This window comes from Ailuropoda melanoleuca, chromosome 14 (assembly GCF_002007445.2).
Source record: "Ailuropoda melanoleuca isolate Jingjing chromosome 14, ASM200744v2, whole genome shotgun sequence".
Classification (NCBI taxonomy): Eukaryota; Metazoa; Chordata; class Mammalia; order Carnivora; family Ursidae; genus Ailuropoda; species Ailuropoda melanoleuca.
Window position 1 is genome coordinate 83339983 of NC_048231.1, and position 19778 is coordinate 83359760.

General features: G+C 41.2%; 2 protein-coding genes across 4 annotated transcripts; one reads left to right on the top strand and one right to left on the bottom strand.

The window, feature by feature from the left end:
* Nucleotides 1-143: 143 nt before the first annotated feature.
* On the bottom strand, nucleotides 144-2907 carry LOC117795946 (translation initiation factor IF-2-like). The gene is made up of 3 exons (XM_034642205.1): nucleotides 2903-2907; nucleotides 1761-2148; nucleotides 144-199 (listed from the first exon to the last, which is right to left on the bottom strand). Exons 1-3 carry the CDS (start codon nucleotides 2905-2907, stop codon nucleotides 197-199), a joined length of 396 nt encoding a protein of 131 aa, XP_034498096.1. The 3' UTR covers nucleotides 144-196.
* ELAC1 (elaC ribonuclease Z 1) lies at nucleotides 1891-14376 on the top strand. Of its 3 annotated transcripts, none has more exons than XM_034642533.1 (5): nucleotides 1891-2021; nucleotides 4457-4623; nucleotides 5673-5837; nucleotides 11733-12200; nucleotides 13686-14376. In XM_034642533.1, exons 3-5 carry the CDS (start codon nucleotides 5681-5683, stop codon nucleotides 14150-14152), a joined length of 1092 nt encoding a protein of 363 aa, XP_034498424.1. In that variant the 5' UTR covers nucleotides 1891-2021; nucleotides 4457-4623; nucleotides 5673-5680; the 3' UTR covers nucleotides 14153-14376. The 3 variants fall into 3 exon arrangements, with proteins under 3 accessions (XP_034498424.1, XP_034498423.1, XP_034498425.1); XM_034642532.1 differs by having other exon boundaries at nucleotides 1901-2021; nucleotides 4454-4623; XM_034642534.1 differs by lacking the exon at nucleotides 4457-4623 and having other exon boundaries at nucleotides 1932-2021.
* Nucleotides 14377-19778: the final 5402 nt, after the last annotated feature.

The window sequence follows — 19778 nt, forward strand, 5'->3', positions numbered from 1 at the left end:
TCCTCCCCCCACTCATACTCTCTCTGTCTCTCAAATAAATAAATCAAATCTTTAAAGCAAAGAAAAACCAAAAAACTTATCTTGAGGTGTCTGGGTGGCTCAGTAGGTTGGACAATGACTCTTGATCTCAGCTCAGGTCTTAATCTCAGGGCCATGAGTTCAAGCCCCACATTGGGCTCTACACTGGGCACGGAGCCTACTTAAATAAAAGTAAATGAATAAATAAATATGTAAATGAAACTTATCTTTAATATTTATATACTAAACTTACCATCATCATTACACAGTGATGAAACTTTACCAAAAAAAGGATTCTTAAATATTAGAAATATTTATGGATAAAATGATAGTGTGTCTGGAATTTGCTTTAAAATAATCCAGGTTTTTGTTGCCTTTAAAAGGGAAGGGTTTGGTTGTAGGTGAAACAAGATGAACCAGATGTTACTAATGAAGGTGAGTGATCATTACACATAAAGGTTCATTAGACATTTTCTCAACTTTTGTGTGTGTTTAAAATTTCCCATATAATGGAACGTTTTAAAAATAAAAAGTTCTATCCATGATTCTCTAAAGATATAACAACCTTGAGAAGAGGAGTTGTAGGAAGCCTTGATGGGTAAGCAGGAATCTCCAGAGGGATTTAAGTCTGTGGAGAGTACTTCTGTGGGCAACCCCTAGCTAAGTTGTGATCAAGACCTAGCTGTGGAATGATGTGTGTCTTTCTGGGCCCTTCTGAACTAAGCAAGTGTCAGGATAAATAAAGTTCAAGTTCTGGTGTTTTTGCTAAGTCAGACCCCATGTAACTAAATCCAACTTACTGTTCCATTTTGGCAACACCAATTCAAGTATCAACCTTCCTACCGGACCCAGCTCAAGCCCCACCTTTTCTTAACTGCATATCCACTAAGCTCCCTTTTTCTATATTCTTATCACTCATTTTGTCTTCTCATTTGTTCCCTCATATGGTTAGTTGCTGGCTTTCCAATACATACTTTTCCAGCCCCAGTGTATGCTCCTAAAACCAGGGGCCATGATATACTTAAAAAATTCTTTTGGCCTCAAAAATAATATAATCCACAAAGCTGGAGCTCAATTAATACTTGAATTAAAGCTTTGAAGAAGCCAAAAAGTAAAATATGTAATGGTCTATTGGGCAAAGCAGTTGGGGTAGGGCAAAATGGTTCTTGATCCCTCTCTTCTGGTAGCTTCAAAAACCCCACAGGCACAGCACCTTTATTCCTGTTACGAAGCTGCTAGATGCTTTGACCACTTCAAGTACGTCGAGCAAAAATCAAGGAGCTTGAAATAGCCTTTTTTGTTTGTTTCTTTATGTTGTAATTTAAACCAAGTTTTTTGTCCTGGTGGTGATTACCACGTGCAGTTTCTGCACCAGAGCAGGCCGGGGCGTCCAGCAGGCTCTGCTGTGCCCAGAGAACACACCAGCGATGCTTGTGTTTAGGGTATCCCTAAATAGGATAAATAAAGTGGAATAGAACGGAGACTCGGGATCTATAGTAATGCCGCTGTGAATTCTGATTCCAAGGCACACTGCTTTTTCTTACGGCATCCAGGCTTAAACGTTTAGTGATTGAAAGACAGAAAGATTCATCCCAGCGAAAGATTAGAAATTACACAAACATGCAGGAACAAAGTATAGGGGACAACACTCTTCGAGGAGCACTGTGGAAAACAAAAAGCAGAATAGTAAACGTTTCCCTTTCGGGAGCTCTGGTCCTCATAGGTGACCACTACCACCTTACCCAGAGAATGGTGCGGGCGACTGAAGGCGGACAGGGACCCAATGGGGACAAGAGGGCTCCCGCAATCATTGGCGAGCCCACCCGCGCGGCCCGGCCTGGCCGGGCACCACCGAGCGCAGACCTCCGGCGCGTCCTAGAGCGGCCACACGCGGTCACAGCCCTCGGCGCACTTCCGCCCGCGCCGGCGCCGCCGCGTGGACGGCTGGGCCTTGCCGCGGGCCTGCGCCTCCCTGGGCTCCTGTCGCGGGCCTCGGGGAGTGGGTGAGTGGGACAGGGCGCGCCGGAGAGGGGCGGGCCAGGGTCTGCGCCGCCGCCTGCCTCGCGTCCGCCGTGTGAGCCGGGCCGCGCCGGCGGGCACGCTTCCTCCGGACTCGCGGGCCGAGCCCGGCTTGGAGGACCCAGGCCCGGGGAGCGCCGGGGAGCGAGGACGCGCCTTGTCTACCCCCCACCCCAGGCGGGAACTCCCCGCCGCCCCGCGCTCCTGCCGCCGCCCACCCCTCCTTCGGGAGATTGACATTGACTTGGGGAGAGCCTGGGCTCGCAAGTAGTCGGAGACCTGGCTTCTGGCCCTGACTCGGCCTTGGCCTCTCCGTTTGTCTCTCCCCGGGCCACGGTTCTTTCATCTCTAAGATGGAGGAAGGCAGTATCCGCCCTCCCTTCGCCACAGGGTGATTGCAGGGTTGGCGCTGCCTGTATGGAAACTGGTTCTCGACCTGGCAGCTTTTAGAGTCATTGGGAAGCCTTCCAGGTGCCGAGTCCCCAGAATCACCAGGAGATTGTGATGTGCAGCCGGGACGAGAACCACTGGCCCGGGGAGTGTCAGGTGACAGTACTGTGGTCGTGTGCGATGTTCTCGACCGGAATGGCACTTGATCCAAGGTGGATAATAGCCATGAGAAAGCAAGCGGCTGGTTTTATGTTCAAGAAGACAGGGACCAGATCTGGTCTGGTTACTTTTAATTCCTGGTGCCTCGAATGGTGCATGTCACAAAATATGAACCATTGATTAAATAAATTGATTTCTGATTACTTCCCGACCTGGTGGAAGGGTTTTGATTATTTGGCTCATTTTTAAATTTTTTATTATGGAAACTTTCAAACATAGGAAGATAAGATAATCTTGTTTCATCTCTTATCCTCACCTCATTGGGTTATTTGAAAGCAAATCTGAATGTACCGTTTTATCGGTGAAATACTTATTTATGTTTGTAAAACACAGTAACTCTTTTTTTTTTTTTTAAGATTTTATTTTTATTTATTTGACAGAGAGAGAGACAGCCAGCGAGAGAGGGAACCCAAGCAGGGGGAGTGGGAGAGGAAGAAGCAGGCTCATAGCAGAGGAGCCTGATGCGGGGCTCAATCCCATAACGCTGGGATCACGCCCTGAGCCGAAGGCAGACGCTTAGCTTAACCGCTGTGCCACCCAGGCGCCCCCACAGTAACTCCTTTTTAAAACAAAGCCATTATCAATTTAATAAGCATTTCGTGTTATCATTTATCCAGTTAACGTTTACATTCCCCCAATTGTTTCTTTTTCTCCCACTCCTCTCTTTTTCAGTTTGTCCAAATCCAGGTCCAGACAAGCTACACATGCCACGTTTGGTTGATGTCTTTTCTATTGCATTTAATCTCCTTATGCCTTCCCTCTTTATTTTTTTTCCCTTGTATATTACTTGTTAAAGAAACCTATTCATTTGTTCTGTAAAGTTTCCTACATAACGGATTATGCTTGTTCCATCCCCGTGGTGTCCTTTAATAAACTGGTATTTAGATTACAGTTTTTTTCGGATTCAGGTTCTACTTTCTGGCAAGAAAACCTCATAGGGTCATTGTGTACTTCATATGGCACACACCCGGAGTTAGATAAGATCTTGTTTCTCTTTGTGGTGTTAAGATTGATCACTGAACCTTTTCTGTGCAGATTGCACCACAAGGTAACTAAATAATTGACCCAGGATTTACAGAAGGATGCCAGCTAATAACTGCAGAGGAATAAGGGAATATCACCTTTTGGCGACTTCGAATGAAATAGTGAATCCTGGCAGTGAACATTATTGGCTGTTAACATCAGAAAGAGAGGGACAGCCAGACAGCATGTGCTTCCTGATGGAAGTACCCAGTACCACTTAAGTATACTCAGATGAAAACTTACCAAACAGTCTTGGATAATGGGTGGGAGATATACACCAAACAAGATTGTCCATGAGTTAATAATTGTTGAAGCTCGGTGATGGTTATATGGTAATGCATTACACTAATCTGTCTACTTCTGTGTTTGAAAGTTTTATAATTTTTTTTTTTTTTTAAGATTGACTGCTTGACTAGTGAATTCAGGTCAGCCTGATCTATCCTTTGTAGTTCTCCATTAGCCTTTCATTAAGTGATTCTCAAACCTGACTGCACGTTAGAATCACAGGGGAAGAAAAAAAAATTTTTTTTAAATACTAAAACATGTCTTACTTGCAGAATTTCCTCTTTAATTGTTCTGGGATGGAGCCCAATTATTGATATGATTCAAAAGCTCTCCAGGTGATTCTAATATGCTCCAGGGTTCTGTACCACTGGCCTAGATCCATTATTTGTTAAGGATTGCAAAATGATTAGATTTTATTATTCTTTCTGCATTTATTCACTTTTAAAATGTTTAACTTTCTACATTTTGTTATTCTCACCTCTTGCAAACTGCAATCCAGCAGGAAAGCCTCTGCAAATTAAATTACCCAATTATCAGAGGAAGGCTCGATCTTGGAAATGAAAGTGTGGAGTGACACATGGAAGGGACACTAGCAGTTACCTAAAACCTGTGCATGGGTTGGGGAGATGTACCATCTGTGTGTGTGAGGGCTGACCGGATCTCCAAATGGTAAGAAAGGTTAGGTGATGTATAGTTAGAAAAGTATGTTCAGCCTTATGACACATTTCTTTTAAATAATATTAAATAAATTGAATATAAAATATATGGAAAATAAAGACAACAGATGCTGTTTTTTGCAACCAAAACCAATCCAAAGATTTAAAAGAAAACCACTCCCCACCATCACCATTTTAATCACTCCTGAGATAACTAATATTAACAGTACGGTGTGTATGCTTCCACACAGACCTTCTCTGTCTTATGTAAATGCAGAGGTTTGGGGCATTGTAAAAATGAGATCATACCATAGCCATCTATAACTTTTCTCACTGTCATCCCTCCAGGACAAGAATTACAGACCTGACTTAACTGCAAAATAAGTAGTTTGTGGTTATGAATGTACAATAAAATATTCAGTCATTTCCCTATTGAAATATATTCAGATTGCTTCCAAATTTTAGCCACCTTAAAAGTACCACCAGAAACATCATTGTACGTAGGTCCTTTATTTCTGCAGGGTAGATTCCCAAAAATGGTGTAGCTGGGTTAAAAAGTGTTAGCAGCATCATTATTGTTGGTAGTATATGCTGCCAGCTCACTCTCCCAAAACATAAAAGCAGTATATGCCTCCACCACTAGTAACATGAGAATACCCTTTCCCCTGTGCTTCACCTATTCATCCTTCCCTCCTTCTCCCCAAACCACTGCCAACCATTGGTGTTTTTACCGTCTCCATAGTTTTACCTTTTTCAGAATATCATCTAGTTGGGATTCAACTATAGTTTTTAATTGACTGGATTTGGCAGTTTTTTAACTTGTTTTTGTGTATGTGAACAGTCATACAAGGTTTGGTAACTTGTGGTTTTAACTCACTCTAAGAGTTATTAAAATTTTACTTGGTATTTCTATGGAAAACTGTTAGAGAACAAGAATCCAGTCTCTTCTGAATAATTTATAAATAATACTTATAACAAATAACAGTAAATCTCACAAGAACATGTTTTTGGTGATTTTGATCAGTGATGTGTAATAATCCCTGGATGATCTTTTCATTGCAGGGTGGAAGATGTCTATGGACGTGACATTTCTGGGTACGGGTGCAGCATACCCATCCCCAACCCGGGGTGCCTCTGCTCTGGTCCTTCGGTGTGAGGGCGAATGCTGGCTCTTTGACTGTGGGGAAGGGACTCAGACACAGCTTATGAAAAGCCAGCTTAAAGCAGGTTAGTGTGCATTCAGCTATCTCATTAAGACTATTTCTTATTCACTGTGTTGGCTCTCCTTGGGCCTTTTGCTCAGAAATAGCCCAGACAGTTGCATCCCACTTCAGTGCTAGAGCCCTGGCAAGATTTGGAAGGCCCTCAGGCATCCGGCCACATCCACTGAACTTCATTTATTTACTTTTTGTTCTTCCTATAAATGTTGAGAGCAATGATTTATATAAGCTTAGGGGTTGGAGGATGGAGTGGGATACATGAGGCATATTACACGGATACTGCAGAAGCAAAGGAACAGCGTACATACTTATTTCCACCAGGAGATAGTTGTACGTATCACAGGAGGATACAAAGAGCAGTAGGTGTTCAGGAGAATAAGGTGTTCTTTTTCATTTGGGGTTATCAGGGTAGGCATCTCAAGTTGACCCGTGAGTTGTTGAAGGAGGAGGAGGGATTCACTGGGCTGGGAAGAAGATGAGCATGCCAGCCAAAGGAATTGGCGCGAGCAAAGGTCCAGCACCAGAAACACCAAGGAATACAGTAGTGCAAAGCCTTGGCCCAGAGTCAGGCCAGCCTGGGTTGCAGTCCCAGCCGTGTCTTGGCTTGTGGCCTTAGCAGATCAACAAACTTAAGCTTTATTTTCTTCATCTTGAAAATGAAGGTAAAAACTCAACCTAGAAGGGATGTTGTAAGAATTACAGATAATAATCCCTTCTCTGTACAGTTGTCTCTCGTCAGTTAAATCTTAGTTCAAATGCCGTCTCCTCAGAGGCTTTCCCTGAACCTCTGGGTTTAAGTAATTCCTTGTTCATCCCAAGCATTCTACTGTTTCGTGCTATTTTTATTGATTTCTTAGCATCAGTATGTAAAATTGTTATTTAAATAGTTGTTTCTGTGTTTACTGTGTATTTCCCTGTATGATAAAGTAAGCTCAAGGATCATGTATATACCTAGTAGATGTAATAAATATTTCTTCAGCTGATGCATGAATAATGTGTTCAGCACTTAATGTGGTGCTTCTCACTTACTAGGTCTTGATAAATGATAGTTCTTGAAATTATTTGTGTGATTCATCACAGTGTGTGGCATTGATGACTAAAAGAAAGTTAGTTCTAGCACCCAGGGATCTCTTAGTCTAGTGGTGGAAACTGACATGTAAACAGAGGTAGTGTAATGTGATAACAGTGGAGCTATTTTCTAAATACTTTTGGAGCACAAAGGAGGGGGACATTAATTGTGTGTTCAGAGAAAGCATCCCAGAAATGGTAACAGTAGAGCTAAGGTCTAAGAGTTGATTAGAAGTTTCTCTGGGGAGAAAAGTGGGGATGGACATTCAAGGAACAGACAATGAGTGAGCAAGAAGTAATAGAATTTCCAGGACGGAAGTTGAAATGTTTAGGGAATGTTGAACCATCCAGAGCATTGAGTGGTTGGCCAGGATAGATGAGAGATAAAAATGCTGAAAAAGTGAGGGCAGAGTATGAAGTCCTCCATGGTCTACTAAGGTATTTGAACGTTCTTATTCTATTGGCAATAAAGAACCATTAAAAGTTTCTAAGCAGGGGAATGACATGGTCTGATTTGTGTTTTAGGACAGAGTTTTTCTATGGCAAATATACTGGGAGAGAGCAGTTTTTGTTTTTTGTCTTTCGTTTTTTTTAAGATTTACTCATTTTAGAGAGAAAGAGAGAGAGGGGAGGGGCAGAGGGAGACAGAGACTCTCAGGCAGACTCCCTGTGGAGCATGGAACCCAGCTTGGGGCTCAAGATCACAATCTGAGCCGAAACCAAGGGTCAGATGCTTAACCAGCTGAGTTACCTAGGCGCCCCTGGGAAAGACCAGTTGTTTTTTTGTATGTGTGTTTTTTTAAGATTTTATTCATTTATTCATTCATTCATTCATTCATTCATTTATTTATTATTATTTTTTTTTAAAGATTTTATTTATTTGACAGAGATAGAGACAGCCAGCGAGAGAGGGAACACAAGCAGGGGGAGTGGGAGAGGAAGAAGCAGGCTCACAGCGGAGGAGCCTGATGTGGGGCTCGATCCCATAACGCCGGGATCACGCCCTGAGCCGAAGGCAGACGCCCCTAAGATTTTATTTATTTATTTGAGATAGAGAGAGAGTGCAAGAGAGTGAGAGCACAAGCTGCAGGGAGGAGCAGAGGGCGAGGAAGAAGCAGTCTCCCTGCTGAGTGGAGAGTCTGATGCAGGGCTCGATCCTAGGACCCTGAGATCAGGACTTGAGCTGAAGGCAGTTGCTTAACCAACTGAGCCAGCTAAGCGCCCCGGGAGAGACCAGTTTTAAGGCATTTGCATTCATCTGAGAGAAGGGATAGTGGGTGAGGATGTTGAAGATGGAAGTAGGGATGGGGATGAAGATGAGAGACTCAATTTAAGAAATACTTACACAACTAGCAGGGGGTGGTGACTGATTGAATGTCTAGGATGTGAAGAAGTGTAGGATTACTACAAGTTAATGGGGCTGGTGTCCCAGACCTAAATAGGAAGTCAAGAACAGAGCTGTTGGAGGAAGGAACTAATGCATATCAGTTAGGACTCAATGGCCTTGACCCTGAGGTGAGGGCAGGTACTTTTCTTTATTTCCCTTGGGTCACACAGGGGTTCCTTTCATGAGAACTCTCAGGGACGAACAGGCTAGAGTGGAGGCTGTGATATTTCACATTTTAGACAGTAGGGATTGAATTGGTGGGATGATTAAAACAGAAACAAGAAACTGTTAAGTGTGGGTACCAGAGGTTTGGATGTGGAGATAAGTCTTTACTCTTTATTTAATACCTGTATCAGTTATCAATGCTGCATAACAGATGATAAATTTAGTGTCTTATTTGCATTTATTATCTCACAGTTTCCGTGGGTCAGGGAATTTGGGCCTGAGTTGGCTGGGTTCTCTGCTTCGGGGTTTCAATGGGTTGCAATCCATGTTTGGCCAGGGCTGAGATCTCATCAGAGGCTCAACTGGGGAAGAATCTGCTTCAGAGCTCACTTGAGTTGTTGGCAGAGTCCTTACAGTTGTAGGACCAAGGCTGCCACAGCTCCTCGAGGCCTCCTCTGGTTCCTGATCATGTGGATTTTGCTTCGTGGTAGCTTGATCCCTTACTGCCAGCCAGGGAGAAAGAAACTCAAGAGCAAGTCTGCCAGCAAGATGGAATCTTATAATGTAATCACACTGTATCCCTGTGCCATATTTTACTGGTAAGAAAAGTCACAGGTCCCACCCACACTGAAGAAGAAGGAGCTGTGGAGGGACATGAACATCAAGAGGCAGGGGCTGTGAGTACCACCTCATGTCTATTTGCTACAATACCTTTCTCTAATAATTTATATTTTGTAGCCATACATATGTTTTAAGTAAACATTTTGCAAAGCTAAGCCTCACAAAGAATAAATAAAATAAAGCCTAAGGGAGCCTTTAGTTTACTAAATTCTTACTGCTAAAAAAATACCTGGCCTCAGATGAGGGTTAAGATGGTAATCATAGAACATTATCTCTGACTCTAGCATTTCCAAAAGCCCCCAGTCTTAAACCGGAATGGAGTACTTTCAAGTCATCTGCATTACTTTCAACCCAATATGGACCCATCATTATTTGATTCACTGAAACCCTTTCAGCTTGTACTCCTCCTGGGATAATAATAATATTTTATGAGTTTCATAAGGAAGTACTTTTTATTTATCTAAACACACTTCTTTTAAGCTTCCTTGGTCCTAATGTGCAAGGATCTGATTACAAGTATGGGTTTGTCACGTCTATTTCTTCATAATTTTAAAGAGTGAGCTTAAGCCTTCCTTTTTCTTCCCTTAAAAATGATTATTAAAAGTATTACAAAAGTATAATGAAATGATTATAAAAAGTATACATGCAGGGCGCCTGGCTGGCTCACTCAGAGGAGCATATAACTCTTGATCTTGGGGTGGTGAGTTTGAGTCCCACATTGGGTATAGAGGTTACTTAAATAAGTAAAAAAATTTTTTAAAAAGTATACATGCTCATTGAAAAAATTCAGACAAAGCAGAAACATAAAATAAGGAAAGCCTGAATTCCCCTTATAGGTAAAATTACATTATAGGTAAATTTTTTGTGGATGTAGATATGTTAATGGTATAGTTGTGTGTGTGTGTACAATTTGTGTAAATGGTATCATACTGAACAATTCTATTGCAGACATTTTCCTATGGCAGGAAATATAACTGCATCCTCACTTAGGGGATGTTTAGTATTCTGCTTCTCTGTGGTGGCATATCCCCCTGTAACTTTCTTGTTCTCAAGTGAAAGGAAATTCGTGTACTCTGCTTTCTTCATTTGATAGCATCTCCTAACTTTGATCATTGTGGTTGCCATTCCTTCTCTCTCCGAAATCAAGTTTCTTGAAAAATGAAATGTTTGTCTTCCCTGAAACTGTGATAACTGTGGGAAGCAATTTTTGACTTACCTAATTTGTCTAACTTGCTTTGGGCTCACAGATTGTTTTGGTGTTCAGTGTTGGCTTTGTTGTGCACTAGATAGGGAGAGGGCCCAGAACGTCTGACTTGGCAGTAGTAAGGTCAACGTGAGGTCATGACTCAATAACCATCATAGTGTCTGTAGAGGCCTCAGGTCATATTTACGGTCGCCTCAGCAGCCCGGACAGCAGGAAGGGGAGAATGAAAGGGTTTCCAAGAAGTCAAAAGACAATAAAAGCAAGGCCTAAAAAGAGAAAACAAACAGGAGCATACTGAGGAAACTTCTAGAGTGCTTCAGGATTCTCTAGATCTCAAATTAGCCTCTACCCAATCTATTGTTCCCTGCCACAGGGACCTGGATTTTGTGTATTAACTCTGGAAGACTTACTTGGAGAACACTTTTGCCTTGATGTCACTGGACAAATCACTTTACAATAAACTATTCCCGTTCTTTTATGGTAACAATAAACTGTTCCTGTTCTTTTATGGTATCAAATGTTTGAAATAGGTGGACCATGAGGCTAGGATCAGAATTCTGTTACACTAAAATTGTGTTAATTGTGATTGTTACTTTTAAAATGCCCTGGTGCATCTCAGAAAAATGCTAATGTGGCATTCTGCCACATACCAGCAGTAAATTCAGTTTACCATTGGCTAAGTTACAACCTAAGCCAATATGCACTGAAAAAGCCATTGTGTTAGCTCTCACTGAAAAGAAGGGTTGGGCCCACATACCTTTATGTAACGCCGTAGGGGATCTGCCCTCTGAGCTATGTTCTAGCATCTATTGCCCACCTCCCCTCTGGTTCTTCACCCCCATTCTCTCCCACCTCCTTTCTCCCTCCTGCCTCAACGTCTTCCTTATTCTCCTCCCTCTTCAGACTCACTCAGACAGGCAGTCTCTTTCTTGGTTAGTTAATCTCTGTCCAGTGTGGAGAGTCCTTAAATGGCAGTTTGGGGTTCAGGCTTCGGTCAAGTTGGAGCCGGGGTTGCTGGAAGTATGTATTTGGTATTCTCGGAGCAGTAGAGGGCATTGTAACTGTCAGATGCTTTTGACATTTGAGGCCTGTCTAGTTTAAGTGAACTATTTCAGTACGCTTTTTTATTTTTCTCTCTTTCTTTCTTTCTTTCTTTCTTTCTTTCTTTCTTTCTTTCTGCAAGAAGATATGTAGGAAAATACTCTTAAAACTGCGATACTATGTAATTTGAAGATGTTTTATGGAAAAAGTTATATCTTATTAAAACCATAAAGCCTATCTTCCTTGCTTCTAGAATCATGTAGCAAAATATAAAGAAATAAGTTTGTGGTGATAAATAGAACTCTAAATTCATTTTGCTGCTTTCTATGTAAGTTGTTATACATGTTTTAAGTAGCGTTGTATGGGTTTTTACTTCTGGAAAAATTCCCAATTTTATTTCTCTGCCTCAATCAAAGGGAGAATTACCAAGATCTTCATCACACATCTTCATGGAGATCATTTCTTTGGCCTTCCTGGCCTCCTCTGCACAATCAGCCTGCAGAGTGGCTCTGTGGTCACCAAACAGCCTATTGAAATCTATGGCCCTGCTGGGCTTCGAGACTTTATCTGGCGAACCATGGAACTCTCTCACACAGAGTTGGTCTTCCCCTACGTGGTCCACGAGCTGGTGCCTACAGCAGATCAGTGTCCTACAGAAGAACTAAAAGAATGTATGTATGTGAGTAAAACAGACAGCCATCCCAAAGAGGGACAAGGAAGAACTATCCTGTTAGACTCAGAAGAAAACTCATACCTTCTGGTTGATGATGAACAGTTTGTTGTAAAAGCATTTCGCCTCTTTCACCGAATTCCCTCCTTTGGATTTTCAGTTGTGGAGAAGAAACGCCCAGGTAAACTCAATGCACAGAAACTGAAAGACCTCGGTAAGTGGTGGGTTTGTTTTTTTCCTTCCTTCTCATCAGTTAAGCTGTTGTTAGCTGAAGCTGCTAGAAGTGTCATAATAACCTTCCTTTCCTGTGTCCCAGGCCTAAAACTGACATTTTCTCCACTTATTTCTTTGGCCAAAGTTTGCTTATTAAGGGAAATACGTGGGGCCAAAAGATGCTATTCAGACCAAAACCCAAGTATATATGTGAATCCTTTTCTCTTCTCCCCCTGGATCCACAATTTTAGTCTGTCTTACCTTCAGCTGGCTATCTTGCATGGCAGGGTGGTGGTGGTTGTCTTAGGTCTAGGCTTTGATGTTTTCATGTCTTCCTTTTGAAGTATGTTTTCGTTGACTTCTTTGGCCTGAGAATTTTTGCCATAGTTCTTAGCCGTGCAACTGCAACCAGCTACCTTCAGGGTTTTCCTTCTTTATCAGCCTTGCCTACTCATTCAACTTTGATTAAGTTAATTTGGTGTTCAGAACACCATGCCTCAAGTGTTTCACACGCCTAGGTTCCTCATAGGCGGGAGCCAGCACAGAGACAGACTTGGGCCCCCTCTGAGGCTTTGTACCTCCTCCATGCCGGGCTGTCGTGTGTGAGGGGGTCTTCACCTATCTCGAAGCAGCATCCAGGTTCCTTCCACGCCCAGCATCACCGCCTTCCTTGGCATGGCCACACCGGAGCCTATAAAAAGATGATGGTGTCTTTTGTATATTTGTTTCTTTTTGCAGTCTCTTCCTTCTTCCCCAACTAAAACAAAATATTAAATAATGAAGAGAAGTGACTTAGGCCAAAGGTATTTTTCTTATCTAAAAACCTGTGGAAATACTATTATATTGGGAAACTTTAAACATGATGCATGATGGAATTAGTGAACACGTTCTGTTCATAGATGTTGTTCAGAGTGATGGTCATGTGTTATTCTGGATGAATATGAGATAATTAATATAAGGTTTACCAAAAACTGCCACTGTCTGCAAAGAAGATTGATTATGTATGATTGCCAGAAATGCTTCTTGATGTGATTCAAATGATCCTCTCAAACCATTTTTTTTTATTAAGTTAGTCAGTTTGTAGGTACTCTGTCATTATTTAAATGGATTCATTAAATTTATTCAAAGATGAGCTTGTTAAGTAAAGTAGTCTCAAAAACTGTTACTCCCATTCACAGCAGAGAATCAAAGCTGGTAGCTTGACTATAAGAAGGTCTTAGTCTTAGTGGGACTTAACAGCTTAAAGCTCATCTGACACGTGTGCTTGGGAAATGTTTTAGGTACTAGGGCATCACTAAGATCAATAGCCAACACCGAACTTTCAAAAATGTATAAATGTTCCAGCTTTCCACGAATAGTAAAATATTTATAACAATTATGAAAAGAATTGGATGCGTTTTCCGTTTGCTGTGCTGTTAAAACAGACTCTCTTAACAAGTCATAAATTCCATTCCCATGATGTGATGTTATCTGCCTCCATCATTAGGTGTGCCACCAGGTCCTGCCTATGGGAAGCTGAAAAATGGTATTTCTGTTGTTCTGGAAAATGGAGTTACAATTTCTCCCCAAGATGTCTTAAAAAAGCCTATTGTTGGAAGAAAAATCTGCATTTTGGGTGACTGTTCTGGGGTTGTGGGTGATGGAGGAATGAAGCTGTGCTTTGAAGCAGACCTGTTGATCCATGAAGCGACCCTGGATGACGCTCAGATGGACAAGGCAAAAGAGCATGGCCATAGCACGCCACAGATGGCCGCCGCGTTTGCAAAGTTGTGCCAAGCGAAGAGGCTAGTTCTGACTCACTTCAGTCAGAGGTACAAACCGGTTGCCTTGGCCAGAGAAGGAGAAACAGATGGGATTGTAGAACTAAAAAAGCAAGCGGAATCAGTGTTAGATCTCCAAGAAGTGACTCTAGCAGAAGACTTTATGGTGATTGGCATTCCAATGAAGAAGTGAACCCGGTATTCCGGAATGCATACTAACATGCCTGTGAATATGTTACTGAACCAGCAGTCAAGTTGGTTGTAGTGGTGGTGGTGGTGGTGGTGGTGGTTGTTTCAGTCTAAAATTATTTGGGTCCTAATAATCCTAAAAAGGATAGAGCTGCATTGCTGAGCTGACTCAGCAGTGAGAGGGAGCAAGCTTTTTGATAATAAATCATTTTAAAAAGAAAGAAAAAACCAGCATCCTTCTTAAAGTCCAGATTTGACAAAATGATAGACTATTCAGGTATACTTTTTGATTTGTGGCTGCTGCCTCAGATATAAGCCAATACCCCCATGCAATCCTGGGCTTGCTTCTGCCCAGTTTTATTGCTATTGTTGGCAAAGTACAGAGGGCTCAGCCCTCTTGGCTAAAAATGGTATTTTAGCAGTTTGTTGAATCTGTTCATGTTATTAACAGAATAAAGAGAAACGTAATGAGACATTATACATGCAGGATTGAAGCTAGCATATTAAATCTTGATTTGTTTGCTGGAATACTGAATGCAGGGTCAAGGTAGGTGTTTATCCTTCAGTGCTTGTTTTTTGGAACTTTCTGGTTTGTTGTAAACCTGTGGGTCTCAGCCAGGGGTGATACCACTCCCTTAGAAATTAGGGGGATGTTTCTTGTCAAAATGACTGGAGGGCTGGAGAAGAGTACTACTAGAATTTAGTCAGTAGGGGCCAGGGATGCTAGCTCCTACAAAGTTGGGGTCAGTCCTGTACAACGAAAAATGACCTCACCCCAAAATGCTAATTGTAGGCCTATTGAAATATATAGAAAGTTAAAACTTAAACTCCCAATTTGAATATACTTTATCAAAATTAGTGACATGAATTGAACTGGTTAAGTCAAATTCTTACAACAAACTAGAGAACTAGAACAAACATTAGAAGATGTTGGGATTGGAATATCGTATCAAATATTATTTGACAGAAATGAGCCATGAACTATAACTTGTGAATCTGGAAGTAAAGAAATGATACTTGTTAAACTGAGGTTTAGTTTGCGTGTCCCTATTAATAGTTCTTTGAGCACAGTTTTAATAAGCTAGCTTTTCCTTCTGAGCTGCCTTCCACCTCCCTTCTATCTGCCATGGGATATCTCTGATTCATTTGATCCACAGTATTTCTCAAAATGGATTACATGGAAAGCTAGTCTCAAGCACAGATTCATTCAAAAGGATTTTCTCATCCCAGTTTGGGAAATGCTTTATGTTGTGTGTCCCTCTGGAGGTGTTCTAGTGCCCATCGATATCATAAAAACAGTACTCCTTGGATGATCACAAACCCGTCTTTGGTGCCAGAAAGATGTGATTTCAGAGTCCCATTCTGTACCTTGTGCTCTGGTGCAGATTACTTACTCTTCGTGAGGTTCAGCCTGCTCATTTCTAAAATGGGAAAAATAATAAGACCGACTGTGTAGGATCGCTGTGAAGATTAAATAAGACAGTGCGTAAAAGGAACATAGCACATTGCTTACAGGTGTTGAGAAGCCCTGCAGTAGAGGGGTCTGTCAACTGTTTTGAACCCCTGTCTCAGTCCTGTTTCACCATATACTATCAACATTTCAGGAACCTTGGGAGTTTTATTGTACACGTATTTAGAAATTCTATCATGGTATATACTGTTAAATTCTTTAGGGTTCTGGGGCTTCTCTCAAAAACTTCTGACTCCTGGATGGACCTAGAGTCCCTAGAGTAGTGATCATCAGGATGGTCTAGTTACTCAAGATCTCAGTCATTCTGAAACAGTTTCCAGAATGGTCTAATTCTACCCTACTCTAGTCTCTTGGGCCACCAAAGTTTGACCAGCTTAAAGTGTATCTTGGTTTCCGGACTCAGTTAAAACAAGCATTTATTAGACGCCTAATGTGTGCCCAAACTTGTACATCCGGGAATGGCTGGTAGTACTACTGTATGGAGCTCTTGAGGGCGAACACTGTATCTTAGTCACTTCTGCATTCTTGGAATTATCCACTCACAATAAGCACTCAAATGTTTATTGAATGAAATGAGGCCTTGTTATCGTGATAGCTTAAACTTTAGGACCTAAAGTTTAGGACCTGTGCCTAGCCCATTTCATTACTCTATTTGTCCAAAAAATTTTGACCACCTGTTTGGTGGTACCTTGTTCAACTGAGTACCAACTAAGTGCCAGTGCCAGGTTTTACTGTGTAGGGACTATGTAAGTGAATATAAGACAAAATTTCAGGCTCACTGTCTTGGTGATAGATACTGATAGTAAAAAACAAAGGTAAATATACAGGTCCTTCACGTATTCTAATCTTGTAGCCTGGCACTCAGTTTTGCTGTTCTTGAGCATTACTTGTAGCTGACTTGAGCTGTGCCCTTAGAATCAGGCCCTATTAATCTATGGGCTAAGCCCTCAGAGACCACGGGAATGTGGGAACAAATTGATACGACGGATCGATCAAGCATAGGGTATCAATCCATGGTGAGAATTGCTTCTTGGGTTCTCTTCTGGCCTAGAATTTTGTTCATAATGGTAGGACACATTCTAAAAATTTGTGGAGCTAGAATTAAAAATGAAGTTTATACTGGACTTCCCAAAGCCTGTAATCTGCTCATGGTTGTATGACTCTAAGAGGGGATAAGAAAATGTATTGTGTCCCAAACTTATTTGATCACTGAATCCTCTTTTGCCAAGGAACATCTTGGAACACAGAGAAATATTATTATCTAATACTTCTCAAAATTATTATATTTACATTTTTTATCTGAACAATTTATTGAGGTAATGAATTCCATATCTATGCTTAGTATTTTCCTTGTCCTAAACTGGCTTTTCAGTTGTCAGGAATCTATAGGTACCTGCTTACTTTTGATTTCCAATTCTCAAAAAGTGTTTAGACTTGCCCAAATAGACCCCAAATCTGCTCTGTTTTTCTAATATTCATGCCTCATTAATAGACTTTTTTTTTTTTTTNGATCACGCCCTGAGCCGAAGGCAGACGCCCAACCGCTGTGCCACCCAGGCGCCCCTCATTAATAGACTTTTAATGAGCTTTTAACTTTATCTACCAGCATATGCTTGGTAGATAATTTTTTCAGGGATTCCAGAAAGAAGATGATTACTCATAATTCTACCACCCCCAAAGCAACTACTTCTCACTCAGTGGTGTTCAAATGAAGGTGTGAGTCAGTATTAGTCAAGGTAGTATGTGGGTGGACAAGGGTGTGTAGGTAGGCAAAAATCCTTGGGCTGTGATTCCAAAGCATCTAATTCAGTTGGTCTGGGGTGGAACCCAGTGATCTGCATTTTTAGCAAGCCCTCCGTCTGGGTGATTCTGAGATACAGGGTAGCAAACCACACTGGGGAAAAAAAACCTGTCTTTTTCCATGCACTTAAAAAAAAATTGAGTGTACATAGATATTTTATATATATTTAAGCATACTATGTTTATGTATGTGTCTATGTTTTTACATATAGGGTGACCTCAACTGTTTTTCTCATTTAACATTATGAGCATCTTCCCACGATGTTACCTGTTCTTTGAAAGCATGAATTTAATGATTTTATAGTATTCCATTCTATAGATGTAACATAATTTTCCTACTTTGGGGGCACTGAGATCGTCTTCCATTATATATAAATAATACTATCATGAATATTCTTGTGCGTAAATCTTTGTATCTCTGAGTATTTCCTTACAGTTAATTTATCTTAAGGTCAAAACATCTGACTTGTGTTAGATTCCGCATGGGAATGACCCACTTGTTTTCTAGCTCACACCGTGCAGCAGCATGAGAGAGGCCTATTTCGCTACTCTGGGTAGATGATACAGTTCATCAATTAATGACCTTTCAAACACTTCTCTTCTAAGACATTTGTCTTATACAGATTATTTTGGCCTCCTGGTGCAAATAGCTTTATTATGTCTTTCAACTAGCACATGCAATTCAACTGTAATTTCCTTGAATATTCTATACCAACTTCAAAATTTGAACAGTTTTTACTTAATGGGGTACAAGTCCTTACTGCTTCAAATATGTTCATGACTGATGTATAGGGAAGGTACTTTTGTCCTCACAAAGATACCAATTTATAGTGAAATGTAGTGGTTCTGTCCTTATTGATTGATGGATTTGTCAGGTAATGAATGATTCAGAGTATTTTTTCTTATATGGGAAGAATAAAAAGGAAATGCTAGTAATGCTTTGAATGTTCACTCTTGGCAGGATAAGAATAGAGTTTGGGCATGGTGGGACATGGGGTAAAATCAAGAAATTCTTGTAGAAAGTAAACTGCTTAAAACTAGAAAATAAATAGCACTTTAAGCAAATCATGTTAAAAAGAAAAAAGAGGCGGTATAGTAAATACCAGATGAATATTTCAGAGTGGAGGAAGGGATCCTTAGCAGAAGGTGCAGGGGGTATGAGGAGGGATGGTTGGAGGACTACTGTTTTTTATAAGCCTGATAGTACTAGTTCTGTTTGCTATTTTGAACGATTAATGTGTGTATATATTCATTTAGTTTAAAAATTATAGTAAAACACATAGATATGATTATTCTACTCTAAATAATCATATCAGCTGCTGGTTTCCACATGGGTGCTCCAGGTATTTAACAGTTCCTCTGAAGCCTCTTTAACATTCCTATCTGGGGCTCCTGGGTAGCTCAGTCTTTTAAGCAGCCGACTCTTGATCTTGGCTCAGATCATGGTTTCAGGGTCCTGGGATGGAGCCCTGCATCAGGCTCCGTGCTCAGCAGGGAGTCTGCCTGAGGACTCTCTCTCCCTCTGCCCCTCCCACTCATGATCTCTCTCTCTCTCAAAATAAATAAGTAAACCTTAAAAAAAAATCCCAATCCTTTTTCCATACTGCCAAGTGATTTTTTCAAAGTGCAAATCTGAGCCTAGCATCCCCTTACTTGAAACTTGCCTTACCCACCCTTTCCAACCTAATCTTTCCCCACAGTGCCATTCATTTTTGCAGCTCCAGCCACATGGGCCTTCTTTAAGTCCTTTGTCAGAGGTTTCTGTTATTGCACTGTCTTGGGGAACTACTCCCTCCGCTTGGAATGTTCTTTCTCCTTCCCACAAGTTAACTCTTAGTGGGCCTTCAGATCACATCTCTGCAGTCACATCCCTAGAGAGTCTTTCCCAGACTTCCCACTAGGTGGCTTATTACTCTAACAGCACTTGTACCCCACCTTCCTGGTGTTTGGCACTCATATATTTGTTTTGTTTGACCTATTTGATTAATGCTCCTCTTTCCTGCTAGCACCGCAAGCTTCCCAAGAGCAGGACTGTGTCTGATTTTGTTGCCTTTTGTGCCCTAGCTCCTAGTTCATTGCCTGAAGCACTCAATAATTAGTAGTGACTGGCTCAATTTTCCTTGCCATCCTATTCTATTAAGATACAATACCTCACTCTCCTAGAGATTTTTCCTGATCAATATTAAAAACAAAAACCCCCAGCCTTACTCTCTGAACTAAAACTGGAGAGGAAGAAAATGGTTGTCTGATCTTAATGAGGCAAATCCTTATAAATAATAATTCTAAAGCTTTAACTTTCTGTCCTATATATGCGGACAGATACCTAGAGTCAGAGAAAGGGCTGTAAAAAGAAGTTTCT

Bases quoted from the DNA above. Each gene is read 5' to 3' on its own strand.
- ELAC1 (XM_034642533.1), top strand. From the start codon at position 5,681: ATGTCTATGGACGTGACATTTCTGGGTACGGGTGCAGCATACCCATCC. The intron at 5,838-11,732 runs GTTAGTGTGCAT...CCTCAATCAAAG, and splicing joins GAAAAGCCAGCTTAAAGCAG to GGAGAATTACCAAGATCTTC. The intron at 12,201-13,685 runs GTAAGTGGTGGG...CTCCATCATTAG, and splicing joins ACAGAAACTGAAAGACCTCG to GTGTGCCACCAGGTCCTGCC.